We start from the raw sequence: 15,339 nt of genomic DNA on the forward strand, positions 1-15,339 counted from the left end.
CAATCACCAGACAAAACATCTTAAACATATCGCCTAGGACCAAACACAATTTGAAACACAAACCTCCAAAAATGTCATGTTGTAAAAGTCGTTTAAATGTATTGCCAGCTTTTATTGTACATGGAATAGACTTGTTTCCAGTCACCTTCAGGTAACAATTACAATGACCTTTCTCCTGTTAATGTCTTGCTGTTGGGTACAGATTCTTAGTTCAGTCACATAATTTTCTTTAGCGACACAATCTCACGTCCTTTTTTGCTAGTTTCCTTTATAAACATTTTTTATTGAATTATAAACTTCATTTATTCATATACCAATCAAGTGGTTGCACTCTTTCAGAGAATGGATGGCAAAATGCAGAGGTTTATCAGAGAGGTGAACACCACCAGCAGATCCTGTGTGCTGTGGGACCTGGAGGAGGAGACGGATTACATCATACAGGTTCAGTCCATCGGCCTGTATGGAGAGAGTCAGGCCAGCAAACGTGTTCATTTCAGGACCCTGAAGAAAACTGACCGGTTCCCCTCAAACAGCTCAAATCAAGGTAACAGCTCGCCCTCACACTGCACCCTGTAGACCTTATTCTGCAATACAGAAGAATTGTTTCTGCTATTTTGGACTTTTGAGTCAGTTGGCTATAGAAGAAATTACTAGGAATAACAAATGCTCAAACTTCTTGTTCTGCATACAAGTGTGTTTATGACAATGGCTAAGGATCACTGAAAAGGAATGAGTTCAGAAGTCTCAAGAAAAGGTTCCAATGGCTACACCTGCTCGTAAGTGAAAGAATAAGATCAATAAAAGAAGTTGTTTTGCACTCACTGTACTTTGTACTTACTGTAACTGTAAAAAAAAAAAAAAACTCATTAATGGTTATCTGCAAAACCAATACTGTCAACCCACATTCTTACCAATCATTCAAATTAAAAAATGCCTTAAATGTTACAGATTCAGTTACAATTTGAAAGTTAAAAGGTGTTGACATTTTAGGAACGAAATCATTTACCTGTTGAAATGTATAGTTTGATAGCTGAGCTCCAGAAAATTCAGTAGTGTGGCACAGATTTGAAAAACAACATAATGAACCGTAAACTTTAACACAAAGACAACATTTAAACACAACAACATTTTCAAATAACTTTAAAATTAGATTAGATAGTTTTATTAAAAAAAATACTACTAAGCACTTTTATTTTACTACTAAGTAAAAAACTTTTTTACTGTGTAGGATATGAAAGAATATAAAATACTTTATAGTTGATATTAGAGTTACAGTGTGTCTCTTCCATTTGTGCAAAAAAAAAAAAAAACTTTTTAGGAGGGACAAAAGTAGTAGAAGTCATGACAGCATCCATCCATTTATTTATCCATCCATCCATCCATCCATCCATCCATCCATCCATCCATCCATCCATCCATCCATCCATCCAATCAATCATCTTTCAATTAATTAATCAATCAATCAGTCAATCAATCAATCAATCAATCAATCAATCAATCAATCAATCAGTCTATCCGTCTGTCCGTCCTTTGGTCCAATCAATCAATCAATCAATCAATCAATCAATCAATCAATCAATCAATCAGTCAGTCAGTCAGTCAGTCAGTCTGTCTGTCAGTCAATCTAATATATAAATCAAACATTTTTTGTTAATTTTATATACATAAATAATATTTTTAAAATGCATAAAGATAAATTAATTATCTCTGAGAGGAGAGAAGCTGTAAAATGCATTTAAAATGCAGAAAAAGACATGAATGTTAGAAAACCAGGTGGTAATTGTAGTATGTGTAGTTGATGGTTGTGTGCCAAAAAATCCATTTTGAGGTTCTTTAACAGTTACAGATTTTAAAGTTAAAAAGGTGAAAAAAACTCTAAACTAAAAACTATTTTAACATAAACATATTCTTCAAGATGACAGGGTTCTTAATAGTTAATTTGAACATTTTTTTTTGAAAAAAAAAAACATCTTAATTGTGTCTATTGTGTGGTTTTGGCACAATCCATCACAGCTTGACATTTTGTATGGTAAAAAATGTTAAATGTGAAGCGTTCAGTGACTGCGTTCAATCTCAGTGGATTCTTCCATTGTGTTCAGCGGTTTTCTTTTCTACAACCCAATTAATTATTGATGAACACTTCACGCATGGTTGCAGGTAGACCTTGTTACTGCCTCTCATTTTCAGCTCCAATTTCTAATCAGCTCTCTGCCTCTCTAGGGAATATGCTGTATATTGCCGCTGTGCAGATCGAGCGGGTGGTCCCTAATAGCAGGCCAAATGAGTAGCTTATTAACACCATTTCAATGTTGTGTTGATGTGAGATGATTTTGAGAGATTTATTTTTTTTTTGCCTCAGTACGATATCCAGCACAGCTCTGAAAAGCCACTTTTAACATAAGAGTAGCTATTTTTGCCATCCATGTTGAGAACAACAAAACATCCGGCGAATGCAGAGATGGAGTGTTCAGAATTAATCATCTGAGCATTCAAATATGCACAAAGTTCAGAAACACAGCTCAATATGTCATCAGAGCCATCCTGCCTTGAACTGAAATAACATATTCAAAGCATTAAGAGTATACCGTTAGATTTAAAACATCACATTTGATTTGTGATGAAACAGAAAGAGCTTGACTTCAATCCAACTGCATTTAGAAGTATTTCTTAATGTCCTTGTTGGCTGAAAAGATAATCATTAGTTTCTTTCATATCATTGGTTTTGTGGGGGTTTGAATTCAGCTGTATCTCGGCTGTGTTTAAGGCCCTTCACATTCAAAGCAAGCATATAAAATATACTTATGAAAGATTTTTAAAAAGATTTTTTTCTGACGTGTCCAATATCAATATGGTTTTCTTTCCTTCTTTTAAAGGCACTGAAATTCAAGGACCTTTAAAAAATATTTCTCTTTTTCTTCCTTGGTCATTTTAGTTTCAAGTGAAGTACATATGACAAAGAGAAACTTACAGCAGCTTATTAAATTGTTCTATATAAGTTTATAATTTTATTCAGTTGTGATACAGTGCATGTTTTATGGAACCAGACTTGAACTTGAGTGCTCTGCATAAAAAATTCACTGAAAAATATACAAGGTGAGCTACTTAGCACTCTGACCACAGCCGAAAAGTTGCCCATATAGAAATAGATAGGTGAGGCAAATATATTTCATTACAAATCATAGACTTCAAGTTGTTTCGGGGTATTTATTTGGTTGATAATATAAGCCTGTAAATATTATTACAGGGGTTACTTCTTAATCGCAGGAGTTAGTTAAAATAGTTAAAAATTGTTAATTTTCCGCAAAGTAGTCAGTTTTATTTTTTTATAATTATTATGGAAGTTTTAAGACTGTAAAATCCCTCACTACACTATTTTCTCAGAAAGGTATTATGATTTTCACACTTTTCTCTCTTGTTTAAACACTCGTGTAACTTCAACCTTCCTTAAGCATGTCCAGAAGTGGTTGGTTAGCATCTTCCTCTGGCTTTTGGGTGCCATCGTGGATGCCTTTGATGGTGCAGAATTTTTCGTCAACATTATTGGGTTTGTTGGGGAGGAAACTTGCAAACATACAGTGCAGCACGTCCAAGTCACACTGCTAGCATAAATGTAAATTTATATTTAATATGTATTAATATGTATTTAATTAATATTTAAATTTGAAAAGCTGGAATCATTCTGTACTGTGGGAGACACGGCACAAAGGAGAATGCTGTCTACAGCCAATCAGGATGCAGAACATAATGTGTTAATCAGGACGTAAAACACAATGTGCTGTAGAAAAAAGCATGTCAAATTAAACTAAAAAAATATGCAAAACTGCAAAAAGTGAACTGCTTTATGGCGAGGGACCACTGTAGTGTGAAAAGGAACAAAAGTTGCCTGTAGCATTAATTTTAGCTAGAAAGTTTCACAAAAAAGTAGGCTGAAGCACATATTTTTACAGAGCCTGTGTTGATGTTGTTTTTTTCATGTTACCCTGCTTGTTGTATAGCTTATTTGCCATGCGTACATAATGTTTTGAACATGTTTTTGTAGTGAATAAGAAACATAAGAATGTGAACCGAAAGATGCAGCAGTTATGCTCACATCTCTCTATGGAGATGATCTACAAGGCAGAGCTCATATATGCACTTTTGAGAAAAAAGAGTGATGCTTTTTATGATGTTAAGTAAGAAGATGTTAAATGTTTTAATGTTGGTAAAACCCGAGTTGTTGCATAATTTATAGATAATAAATTTACTGTATAACATGTTGAATTTTATATGTGTAAAACAACTTTGCTAAATCATTGTCTGTTTCTTGTAGTTTTTAAAGTCTTAAAATGTCTTACATTTTACAATATAAAGGTTTATTGTCAGTTTTTCAAATTGTGATGGGGAATTAATTTATCAAATGTTAGTGTGTTATTTCAGTGATGCTGCTTTTCAGAAAGGGAGTACAGTATTGCAGTAACTATATTCTGTGTTACTGGTTCTCCAAATAATATGTTTTATTACCCACCATGCTTAACAAGGAAAAAATTTCTATATTTCTAAAATATAAAGTTCAACAATGATCTGTAGTGTTTAGAGACCTTTTTTGTGCTACATGAATGCAAAAGCCTAAATATCTCTTTTTTTTTGTTGTCGAAAAGTATTACATATAAAATGCAAGGCAGCATGATAAGCATTAGCCAACCTTTTTGGTAAATACAAGGAAGCATGAGTGTAAATAATGAGTAATATTTTATTTTATAAAACAGTTCTGTCAGGTTCTCAAATCTGATTGGCTAATAGCCGTGTCATATTCTGCCAGTAACAGCTTACTTTGCCCACATACAATAACTGTGTTAGAAAACAATAACTGTGTTAGACAAAGCAGGTGATTACCGTATGAGAGAATGATTACTCGCGCGCACAGGTGATGTGATGCGTGCGATTGTTTAAAGCGTGCATGCTCCCGTTTACTTGCCCTTTTTTTGGTTCACTTGCAATCGTTTCTCTTTGAAAAAGACTAGACAAAAAATGATGCTTGTGTACCCACAGTCCTGCTGCTTTTAAGAGCTCAAAAAAAAAAAAAAAAAAAAAAAAATATATATATATATATATATATATATATATATATATATATATATATATATATATATATATATGTATATATTAATATTCATTATCACTCGTGGTATGTTTTTACCTGCTTTCTTTTGCTTACAGTTATTTTTGTTAATATAGTTTAATTATCCTCCTTTACAATAACATTTCTTAAATATGAGATTAACCAACCATTTGTGTGTAGTAACTGCTGATCTGGGACAACACAACATCTAAATCAAGTCAATTTAGCATGTCAAAGTCACATTTATTTATATAAAATATATTTTCCAAACAACAAAATTCTGGCTTGTGAAAATGGCAAGTGGCTAGTAATGTTGGAAATCTACTAGCCAAAGTGGCAGGTGATCAAAAAAGTTTGTGTACTTGTAAATGTAAAGCCCTATATATATATATATATATATATATATATATATATATATATATATATATATATATATATATATATATATATATATATATATATTGATAAGTATTGTCTATTGCCAAGACCTTAATTTGCACAACTTCAAATGTGGTTCTCTCAATAATTATATATTTTTGAACTCTTAGATATTCAAATATATACCAATAGAAAGGTTATTGATTCTTCTTTATGTATAGATTTTTTGTATAAATCTAAATGTAAAAAATTACCCCTATTGTGTTATCTCCATAATCCAAAAATAGGTAAAGTCATAGACTGTATAATTAACTTTCTAGCTTCTAATGACTTATTTTTTTGTTGAAACAAAAAGCTTAATCTTGGTTTTTCACCAAGCAATCAATATGAACATCAAATGCCAACTTCTCATCAAGTCAAAATACAGATAGAACATACTAATTCAAATTTACAAAAACACACAAGAAAAAGCCCTTCTGATCATGATTCTTGATTCGGTGGTTTACAAATAATTGTTTTGCCTTTAAGATCATATTTTTATTGCTTAGTTAAAACTAATATTTATTTTAAGAAATTACTATAGTTATTTGAAAACTTCATATTGACACACTATATGTCACCATTTTCTATATATGGAGTAAATTACTGTAGTAAAGGTTAAAGTATATGGTAATATTTGGTTTATGATAGTTGCTACTACATACTACAATATGTAGTGTAATACATAATGAAGAGTTGTATACATATAAAATGCTCACTCCTAAATATTTCCCTTTACTGTAAATTACTGTAGTATTTTAAATGTGTAACACCTGGTTTTACTGGATTTTTTGTTTTGCTGTTATATACTATAATTTGTGTCTGTGTGGCTCAGCATATTCATTGCAGTACATATTTGAACTGAACAATTCTGCCTCCTATGTTTCATTGACAGTTTTATTGATCACTAAGATATGATTGACTTGGATTTAAGTTGTTTTCATTTAAAAATGAAAATTGCAAAAATAGCTTAGACGTTACCAAGTAGCTTTTAGCTTAACTTGCTGCAGTACATTTCCCATAGGGTAGCTTTTAGTTTAGATAAGCTACATTTTAAGTAGTGTAGCTAATGGCTTAGCCCACAACATTTTTCTAGTAGCTTGCCCAACACTGTCAAATGTTTTCTCGAAGAAAGACTTTAACAATGCCTCATTTAAAAACAACATTGGTATGTTACAACCAAGACCACATTTAATGACTCAGTGGTTGAGCGCATGTTCAGAATCATTCCAATTAGTGTAGTCTCTCTCAATGCATCAGTGTATCATCTCTGTTTCCTATAATAATGAGTCTCATCATGATGCAAATACAGCTAAATATATATTCCAGCCTTCTCTCCTGTGGTGCGTAGATTTGAAATTAGAACCAATAGACTTAGCAGGGAGCATTTACCATCTGCTTACAAACAGGAAACACAATCCAATCCTAAGAGTTGTTGTTCAAAGTTACCAGAGGAATCTGACCAACATCCAAACAGATCTGGAAAGGGAAAAAACCCATCTACATGGAAATTACAGAGAGAAATAGGAAAAGTGTGCCAAATCATGGAGTAGTGTGTCTTGTTTTGTGACTCCAGACAGTTTCACCCTCATCTCTGAGGTATTTTTGGGGCCAATGCTTCTCATGTGCTGTCAGACTCCGCCGAAGATGATTCCCATTGGACTCAATTACCGTGGAACTTCAAAGAACTGCGTCTGTAGAAGCTGAGTCAATATCAAAAGAACGGGCCCTGCAGGTCTAACAAACAAACCTGTGCATCCTGATGAGGAAAGACCCATCACTATTGTGACTAGAAAGACAACAACTCATTGCTATTGCAGTGTTTCTCTCTGACGATCCATACATGCAGGCTTTGTCGCTCCTTAAAGGGATAGTTTGTCCAAAGAACCACATTTTAACATGACTATTAGGGCCCTATCATACACCCAGCGCAATGTGGCGCAAGGCGCGACGCAATTATTGTTTGCTAGTTTCAGCTTGGTGCAAGAGTCATTTTGATGTTTTGCACCACGCTGTTTAAATAGCAAATGCATTTGCGCTCATATGTATGCCCATAGGTGTTCTAGTCTAAAAAAGGAAGCGTTTTGAGGCACATTGCTGGCGCGTTGCTATTTTGAGAAACTATAATAGTCTATTTTATAGACCAGAACAAAGCTGGTCTAAAGTCCAGCTCAGATTGCGTTAGTTGTGCACTTTGCTTACACACTGCTTAATACACACAAGATGTAGAGTAATACGCAAATATCTTTACATATAAAAAATAATTACAATATTAAAGATATTTATAGGATATAATAAGAATATATATATACATATAGGATATAAATATAAATGATCGAATAATTACAAAACATTATTTTCTAGCCTACATAAATATAAAAACCATACTTTTATGCCTTCCTTTTCTCGGGGGCTTTTTCAGCAATTTTCATAGCAATTTGCTTTTGTATAATGTTATTATTATTATTAGCAGTATTTATTATATGCATATTTATATTTGTTTTATTAAAAACAAGCTTAGATTTGCCCACCTGTCAGGTTTTAGACCATATGGGGCACAGCATGTGTATTTGGATATATCTCAGTTTTTTTGAACACACTTCGTTATTATTGTTCATTAATTTTTTACATTTGCTGGAAATTAGAACTGAATGTAAAAATAGTTTTGAAACAAATATTTGCGCTTAACAAACGAAATTAATTATTTATAGGCTAATTAATGTCTGTGCATACAAGGTTTCCCTATCCACGAGAGTGAAAGTGAGAGTAGATAATGAGAAGGCCTTATCTCTCATTCTCACGCTGTAGATGCTCTGTTTAATTGTTTTCTCTCTAGTGAAGCGTTCAGATTTTCCACTTACAAAGTCGCCATGTAAATAGCAAAGGCACCATGGCGCGACACAACTGGCTCTTAAAGGGATTGGGAGATGAGACTCTAATTGGTTTATTCTCAAAACACACCTTTAACTCATTAAGAAAATAAGCTCAATTCTTTTAGACCATGCACCACGGCGCAAAGCGGAGTTTTCCGTCCTTAAATTAGCAAAAGTAGATTCCGACACAGCCTTATTACTTTTGTGCCCTGCGCTTAGCACTTTGTGCATGGATCGTCAAAATAGAGCCCTAAATGTTCCTCTGTGTGTCACTTTTTTGATAAACCAAAATGAGACACCAGAAACAATAAGCACTTCACAATACATAAATAACTTTCTTATGCATAAATAAAATACAAATATATCCTCAAATTGGGCATCTTAAAATACCAGGCCAAAAACAGTCTCTAGTTTAAATGTCAGTTTTGAGAGAAAAAATAGCATCAGAAATAATTTTTTAATGTATTTTGACCACCTAACATCACCAAAACCAAATCATGTCTTAACAATATAAAATGTAATGGCCAGATTGAAGTAATTTGTGTTTTATATATAACTAATAACTATATATAACTATATGTAACTAATGGCTCATTAAGAATTCCAAATCATCTGAAGCCAATTAAGATTGGAAAAACTGGAGTTGAAAAAATATTACTTTACAAACTGTATTGGAAATAAATCAAAGGAACATTTCCATATTAGTTAATAATATTACTGAAATTCATTTAAAGCTGAATAAACATAATTTTTTACACACATTTAAGTAAATAAATGGCCTTGATAGGCTAAAAATCTGCGAAAATCTGTGGATTTCTGCATGCACAGATTCTGTGTGGGCCTACTCATGGCCCATTTACACAAAGTGGTTTAGTTTGGTACAATAAAGTGCAAAATTCATTTGTGTATGTTTTTATTGTCAAAGGTACCATAAAATCTTTTTTTGGCACATTAAGGTACCTAGGACAACATTACAGTACCAAAAGGGTGGAGCTAGACTTGCTGTTGAATGTTAGGGCTGTAGTGACAAATAATGACGTGGCAAGAAGGTAGTAGATGATCTTCTGTATGTCCTCCATTGTTGTTTTTCAAGGCCATTCATGTGTTGCATCTAAATGTGTGGAAAGTTCCACTTTCTCTTTCTATTTGCGCATTATTGCCATGCTTCTACATTTGAAATAAATAAATAAAACTAAAACTTAAAAGTGCAAAAGGTGCAATATGTGAATGTTCTGTAGTGCTGTTTTCTTCAAGCAACACTGAAAAAAAAAATTTCTGTAAAATTATTGCAAACAATTTATATGAGTTGAATTTAAACATATAAAATTTAGAAAATTGTAACCTAATTTGTTAGTTTAAATTCATCCCAAATAAATTGTTTACCACCACTTAACTTATCATCTTTGAAACATTTTTTTCAGTCAATTGCAAATTTCTTCCTACCAAGTATGGCTATTGTTGGCAGTGGAAAAGCATGCCTGATTTAGGTGAACTAAACTGTACTGTACCGCTCAGTGAAAAGAAGGCATAAAATGTAATTTCCGTCCAGAAATCATGTTGACGAGTGTTACTCTGTACCAGCCATATATTTAATCAAAGGAGATTTACCTGTAGATGTGCCATCCAAACAATAATGGCAAGGAAAGACTCTTACTGTATATAGCAATTGGCCAGCCATACAGTAGAAGTCAGAATTATTAGCCCCCCTGTTTATCCCCCCCCCCCCCCAATTTCTCTTTAACAGAGAGATTTTTTTCAACACATTTCTAATCATAATAGTTTTAATAACTCATTTTAAATATATTTTTTTTCATTTTATCTTTGCCATGATGACAGTAAATAATATTTTAATAGATACTATTTTTCAAGACACTTCTATACAGCTTAAAGTGACATTTAAAGGCTTAACTAGGTTAATTAGATTAGGTTTTGACCTTAAAATGTTTTTAAAAAATAAAAAATGCTTTTATTCTAGCTGAAATAAAACACATAAGACTTTCTCCAGAAGGAAAAATACTATCAGACATACTGTGAAAATGTCTTTGCTCTGTTAAACATAATTTGGGAAATATTTAAAAAAGAAAAAAAAAACATTAGGGGGCTAATAATTCTGAAATGTGTTTCTGAAAGGTTACAGTATTGAATGCCATTTCATAGAGTATCTTTGAATTCAAGATTTTCAAATAAACAGATCAACCTTTTTTGAGCTGTGTGATGAAATAGAGCCTCTATAGGCACCTGTGGCATTGTGCCCTAGAGAGGCAGATTCTATAAATAAACACATAGCCATATCTTTAAAGAATGGTCTTGTGACTTTTACTATGACATGTAAATGTGAAAAATGTTAGCATAGCAGTTTAGTGAAATACTTGTTTTAATTGCCTGAAAAACCACCACTTTATGTGAGCGTCTAAAATGCTTTTTGTGGTTGATGTTGCAAAGTCGATGTGCATCAATTAGGCGTATTTAAAAATGTTCAATTTGAAGGGCAATAGGAACACAGTGCCTGTCTTTGAACTGGTTTCAGGCTTGTGGAACTAATGAGCAGATGTCTTGCTTTGGATTCTTGGGCCAAAGATGAAGCAAGGAAGCATTATGTTGTCTGGCATATCACAGCTCTCTTTTAAAGGGCTCTAAAGAGCTCCCCTGTTGGGCTTTTGGAATATAACCAGTTAAATAAACAGCTCTGCGTCCCACACGAGCCTCTTATCTCTGTTGAGAGACGTGGCAAGGGTATGTTGAACCTGTTTAATGTTGTAAAGAAAAGACAGCATTCATTTTCCACACATGAGTGAAAAACCTCCACACTTATCGCTATAAATATTCATGTGGCTGATGAGAGGAGCTTTTCGCCTGTCTCCTGTCCTGACTCTTTAGCACTTGTTTCAATTCTGTGAGAAAGCAATTGGAAACCAGGACGGTGCATGTGATCCCTCATGTAATTGCCAGGACAGAATTTTCCATCTTTTCTTTTTCAGTTTATGACAGCAGGTGTCTCGGTGGCAGCGGTACTTTCATCCAGACAGGACTAGCAATTGGGAAGAGTGGTACTCTGGACCAACTCCACACGGGTTAAAAGATATTTGGAGGAGGAAATGGGCCCCGATTCAATCCCTTTAACACAGGATTAATAACAAAGACAGATGGCTGGGTGGATCGAGACATGGTTTGGATGGTCATGGAGATGGAGATGCTGGGAAATGACCAGCTTTGTGATCGGCACATTGGGGAAACAAAAGTAAAATTAATCAAAGTTGCAGGCTGCAATCTGCCTCGATTTCATTCTTAAAGTGTAAATATAGCAGTTTTGAAGTACTAAACTATTTTAATTTTAATTCAAAATTTGTTTAGTCGGATTCACTATGATAATGTTCATATAGTGTGTGATTTCTTACTATTACCACCACCACATTTTACTGGTATGATGTACTTTGTCTGAAATGCGGTGTTACTTTTATGTAGCACACACCTTCCAAAATTTTTTGTCTCATCAGTTCACAGAGTATTTCTCTAAAGTTTTGAGGATTCATCGAAATGTTTTTTGGCAAAACTGAGATGAATAAGATGTTCTCAACACTGAGATGTTCTTTTTGCTTAGCAGTGGTTTTCCTCTTGGAACTCTGCCATTCTTTAATTGACCATATTCTTCAATGCGGAAGTGTGCTCATTTTGGTAATTTGTTTTAGAACTTCAGATACAGTTCCCTATGGGATAAATGACTAGGTATAATGAATGGCAAAAGATGGTCTGTTCATGACTATACATAAAAAGTATAATAATATAATACCAAGGTGTCAGTATGCACCATAGAGTAACTGTTTTTAATGTCTAAAGATCAATAGAAGTTAATGTAACCAGTTGCAAGCCAAGAAGATTCCAATTGTGGTGCTCATTCATATGTGAAGAATAAGGTCAATCATTACATTTTAAAACAGTTTGCACATCCTCCAATGATGCTTTGGTGGGGTTTGGGGGTTATGGCTCCTTAAGGCTTTTTACACTCAAAATTGTTAACTTTGGAATCTTGGGATATCTGTAATCGCGTTTCACTCTACTCATACGCTTATTTCACACGGCCGCCATTTTAAAGAACCAAAGCGAGGCTGCAGTGGGAAGAAACCCAGAAGTATAAGACCAGCACTGTAAACATTGCAGTAACATGCTGTGGACTACAAACCTCCAGTTTTTGCCATGATTTCAAAATGCAGAAATGGTGTAAACATCACTTCAATATCATTCAGTAAGTTTATTTAAACAATTAAAAGCAATTTAGCATCAAACAACATCACAATCTCTGTAAGAGTAATATGCTCAAGTGTCCTTCTAGGCTTCAGCTCATATCACCTGTTAAACACCGTGGGGACGCTTCCCTGCTTCAGTAACCTGGTGGGCGATAAAACACTGCAGTCCTCTGTAGCACAATCTCGTGTTGTCGGTAATACTGTTGTCCCGCTACTGAAGTTTTAAAAACGTCAATTTGCCACTAACATTCAAGCTCTGCTGAGTGCATTCATAAACAGCACTGATTTACCATAGTATTGACCAGTGCTCTTTAGTTTACCTCTCTTCACCCAGTGCAAACACAGATACACAGACACTGGGGCAAAGCAACCGTGAAGATTAGTCGATTCATCAAGCAGATCGCTCGTCTGTGTTTGTACTTGGTAAACAGTGGAGGGTGAACTGATGACCTTCTCGACCAATTAAAGTAGTTTCTGTTGAGCCCGTGAACACATTGGCAAATCAGTGCTGTTTTAAGGAGGCCATCAACAGTGCCTTAAATGTTAATGGGAAATTGACGTTTTTTCTTTTAATTCAGTATCGTGACAAGTCTAATATAGTGAAAGAATCAGTTCATTAACTTGAGTTTGATAAATGCCATCAAAACATGTGTTTGGGAAAAGATAACATTAGCTAACTAGTGCCATTTCCCTTAACTTAGCTGAAAAGGAGCTCTGATATCCCTTTTTTGTCACGGTTGCAGGTTTCTGCGCCTTCCGGAGTGTCTGTTTTCTCACGTGGGTTTGTTTTGTTTTGGTCGTCCACGTGTATTTGTTATGGTCATGTGTTATGATGGTACTCAGCTGTTTTGATTAAGTTCGCCAGCTGAGGTTCATTACCGCGTCTATATCTGGGCAACGCTTCTATGTTTCCTCGTCAGTTCGTTGTGTTTGCTCATGTGTGTCTGTCTGTGCTCAGGGCTGTGAGGAGTGACTGCTGGACCCCGTTCGTCTGTCTTTTTTCTCCCCAGTATCTCCCGTGTCCTTGCACATTATCTCTACCCTGTTGGTTTATTTTGACTGCGTCAAATAAACTTTTTACTAGCATATTGGATCCTTCTCAGTATCCTTATTTGATTGTGTGACAAAACGAACTGACCTTATTATGGATCCAGCGAGTATGTCACAGATCTCCGAATTCGTCTCACTCAACAACGCCAGGATTGATCGGCAGGATGAGGCATTGGGTACCACCACTCAGGCCATTCAGACTCTGGTCGGCCAGGTTTCTTTGCTTACCAACAGCTGGTTACTGGAGCAGCACAAGCTAAGGCCGCACCAGCTCCAGAAATGTTGCCAGCACCGGGGGTTGCTAATTGCTCTGTTGAACCTCGCCTTCCTCCACTGACCTGTTATTCTGGAGAGCTTTACTTTTGCCAGTCAAGTGTTTCTTGTATATTACGTTGCAACCATCATTGTTCTCCACAGAGCAGTCTAAGGTTGTCTTCGTATCAATCTCCTTTTGGGAAAGGCGGCTCTGTGGGGAACTACAGCCTGGGAACAAAAACTGTCATGCTGTTATACTTTTGAGCTGTTCTACAAGGAACTCAAAAAAGTTTTTGATCGGGCTGTCCGAATCCTCACCGAGCTCCATCAGGGGAATCGGATCGTGGTGGATTACTCGATCAAGTTCCAGACCTTGGCTGCTGAATGCGCCAAAAATTTCTTACAGGATGTCTTTTGCCAAGCAAACAGCAGCAACGAGGAAAACACTGCGCCATTTCACATTGAACAAATTTTTGGCACCGAAATAAAGGGTAGTACCGCATTTGCATTTCCAAAAATTCCGTTCTAGCCCTGCTCCAGTGCAGGGTTTCATAATAATTGTAAAGAGCGCTGCTAAAACCACTTTAAAAGTACTTTTTTATTTTTATTTTTTTTTAACAAATCAAATCGTATGGATTTGTATAAAAGAGTCCCATTTCTTACAATACATTTTATCTAAGATTAATAGATTATTTAAATTCATCTGTAGCTCTAATAATGCAATTAGTGTATATGTATATATTGTAAATTGTCGAATGCAATTATTAATATAAATTTTAAATAATTTTCAACAAACTACTTAACTACTTAATAGCATTGAACACTGAATACTAATAAATCATTCTTTCTCCCAAGTATAGCCTCCACAAGAGTGTGCATTAACTTTTTAAAACATCGTCACAGAAGATTTCTGCTTCAAACAAACATCATTCTTTAGAGTTTTCTATTATTCAAAGAAATATAAAACATTAACATTTACACAACAATTCTCCAAACCTCAAAGTAGTGCATTATAAATGTCTTATCATAGTGTCTGACTCATGACCACAGGGAATAGACTTTTTTGGTTGGTTGTTTCAGAGTCTGCTCAGTGATGTGTACAATATATGAGCTGTAAATGAGCTTGAGTTGTCAATGTGATCACTCACAGATATCTGTGTGTTTCATCTGACAGACGACCCGACTGTCCAGGGCCTGGATAAAGCCAGACACCTGCAGACCGGAGAGATGATCATCATCGTGGTGGTGCTTCTCATGTGGGCAGGTGAGACTCTCGTGTCAGCTTAAAGCAAAAGTGCCAATCTATTAATAACATCCCAGTCCTGGAGCTTTGTTCTGCAGTGGGTTTCCCAAACATTGAAGTAACTCGCTGCTGAATTACAGTATCACAGTATGAGGCATTGTT

At 34.9% G+C, this 15,339-nt stretch overlaps 1 protein-coding gene across 6 annotated transcripts in view; it reads left to right on the forward strand.

Annotated features, from left to right (window-relative positions):
- fndc4a (fibronectin type III domain containing 4a) overlaps positions 1-15,339 on the forward strand; it is a 70,124-nt gene that overhangs the window by 40,299 nt on the left and 14,486 nt on the right. For all 6 annotated transcript variants that reach the window (XM_087298143.1, XM_087298146.1, XM_087298144.1 and 3 more), the window contains 2 exons: positions 340-544; positions 15,109-15,198. In XM_087298143.1, coding sequence (XP_087154269.1) covers positions 340-544; positions 15,109-15,198 — 295 coding nt within the window. The remainder of the gene's footprint in view (positions 1-339; positions 545-15,108; positions 15,199-15,339) is intronic.

Source organism: Danio rerio, chromosome 20 (genome assembly GCF_052040795.2).
Source record: "Danio rerio strain M-AB ecotype USA chromosome 20, GRCz13ab, whole genome shotgun sequence".
NCBI classification, from domain to species: Eukaryota; Metazoa; Chordata; class Actinopteri; order Cypriniformes; family Danionidae; genus Danio; species Danio rerio.